The 2187-nt window shown below is 40.6% G+C and overlaps 1 protein-coding gene across 1 annotated transcript in view; it reads right to left on the bottom strand.

The window, feature by feature from the left end:
• The window catches only part of LOC101861643, a gene marked incomplete at its 5' end in the record, with an annotated part of 110489 nt that overhangs the window by 9281 nt on the left and 99021 nt on the right, over positions 1–2187 (bottom strand). Inside the window, 2 exon segments of the mRNA XM_035973962.1 lie at positions 214–427; positions 1146–1267. Of these exon segments, the coding sequence (XP_035829855.1) occupies positions 214–427; positions 1146–1267 (336 nt within the window).

The raw sequence follows: 2187 nt of genomic DNA on the forward strand, positions 1-2187 counted from the left end.
AGAGAGAGAGAGAGGGAGAGAGAGAGAGAAAGAAAGAGAGAGAGAAAGACAAATAGATAAAAAGAAAAAGAGAGAATAAGAGAGGGTGAGGGAGGGAGGGAGAGGAAGATAGATAGATAGCAGACAAACAAAACAAACAAACAAACACACACACACAGACAGGCAGAAACGGGAGCGAGTCGAGTGCGCGGCAGGTGCACAAACCATGCATACCTGTGGTGAGGTCAGTGAGAGAGTTAGACAGGGGCAGCTTCTTCATGTTATACTCAGGGGCGGACAGGCGGTTGTGCGGGTTCTCCGAGGCCTTGGCCAAGTCGTACGCGAGCACTCGGGAGTCGTCACAGGCGTAGCGCTTGTCCATGGTGTTGTGAGTGGTCCGGTGGCGAGCCATCTCCTCCTCGATTCGCAGCTGCTCCATGCCGTTGGTCTGTGGGGGTGGAAGGAGACAGGTATTATTATTATTATTATTATTATTATTTTCATTATTATAATTATTATCATTTATACAACGGTTACAGGATAGATTATATAATATTGTTATTTATACAAAGGGTCAGTGTGTGTGTAAGAAGTATTTCCGTCGTTGGTCCCAACAGAATTTTGAATTTTATGAAGGCCATTGGCCTTTATGGCAAATTATAAAGTGAATTGTACTATTTAAAATTTTTGTTTTCTAGGAAAATTGTTTTAGATTGAAAATATATGTATATTTACACTGATTTTTAAACATTTTAACATGTTAAGACCTAACTACTGACCCGAGGCAGCCGTACAGTAAACTGTAGTGAACAAGACTAACTTGTGTTTCGCGCGCTCATAAGACCTTATGCAGTTGCGAGCACCGTAAAACCCCATACTAAACTACTAAAAAAACGAAGTATTTCCTCCTCTTCCCCAGAATAAAGATATACGTGCATGTAGTTGTTTCATGACAAACAAAACAACAACAACAATAAAAAACAACGACGGCGACGACAATAAAACTACTACTACTACTACTACTAGATACTACTAATGAAAAAAAAGCAATAATAAATAACAATAACAATAATAAGAATAACAGTAAAAAATAATACCAACAACAAGTATACTTCTATCTATCTAGACTTCTAGCCTACAGAGCCGGTGTTGGAAGTATCGTATACCTCTAGGATGGACTCCTTGAGATCCTCCACGAACTTCTGCCTGTCATGGTCGTTGCGGGCGTTGAACGTGATGAGCGGTTTGCCGTCTATGTTGTTGGTCAACTGGATACCATACTGGTAATCTGTGGAGGAAATAAAGTATCACAGTTTTTAAAAAAGGAGGAAAAAGGAGGAAAAAGGAGGAAAAAGGAGGAAAAAGGAGGAAAAAGGAAAAAGAACCACCCCCCCCCCCCACACACACACAAAAATGACAAAAAATCCCGAAGAGTTCAACACTTTGCGAAAAGAGCTAACAGGTACTGATACTGATACATGTACCCATAAAATCATACGGTAACGAGACCCACACACCGTTAGAGCTACCTCACTTTCTGGTTCAACAACATGTGTAAAATAAAACCTACTTCGTACAAGCAGGTACAAACATTTTCTATTCTTCGTATCAAAGGAAAAGCGCATTGGGGTATCATCACGAAGACAAAGGAGAAAATCTAGAAAAGTTTGGCTTTGAAAAACATTTTTTTTTTTCATTCCTGACCTTATATTTCTCCACAAGATACGCGTGGAATCCACCTTAACCCTACTATTAGATTAGTTGATTTAAAATTTATTATTATTAATTTTTTTTTTAAATTTTTTTTTTTTGGGGGGGGAGAGACTTGGTTAGAATCCTTCATACCGAGAGTTCAGCTGCTGCCTACTTCACAAGGAGAGGATGGCACCCCCAGATAAAACGATAAGAAATGTCGCCACTTTCGCTTCTCTACTCATCTCCCCGTTTCATCTTCATTGCTCAGTGTTATCCGACTTTTCATCACCTAGTCTCTACTGGTCGCATCGTGTTGAGATCAAATAGATTTATTTACACTTCCTGACCCAGTCCCACCATACAGACCATCTATACGGTACTTTCACTCCAACGGTACCGGTGTTTGTGGTGAAGCGACTAGGTGCTACGTGGTCCCACGCAAAAAAACCCACCCCAAAACAACTGAGTTCGATTCCCGTGTGTGTGTGTGTGTGTGTGTGTGTGTGTGTGTGT

Source organism: Aplysia californica, unplaced genomic scaffold, assembly GCF_000002075.1.
Source record: "Aplysia californica isolate F4 #8 unplaced genomic scaffold, AplCal3.0 scaffold00038, whole genome shotgun sequence".
Classification (NCBI taxonomy): Eukaryota; Metazoa; Mollusca; class Gastropoda; order Aplysiida; family Aplysiidae; genus Aplysia; species Aplysia californica.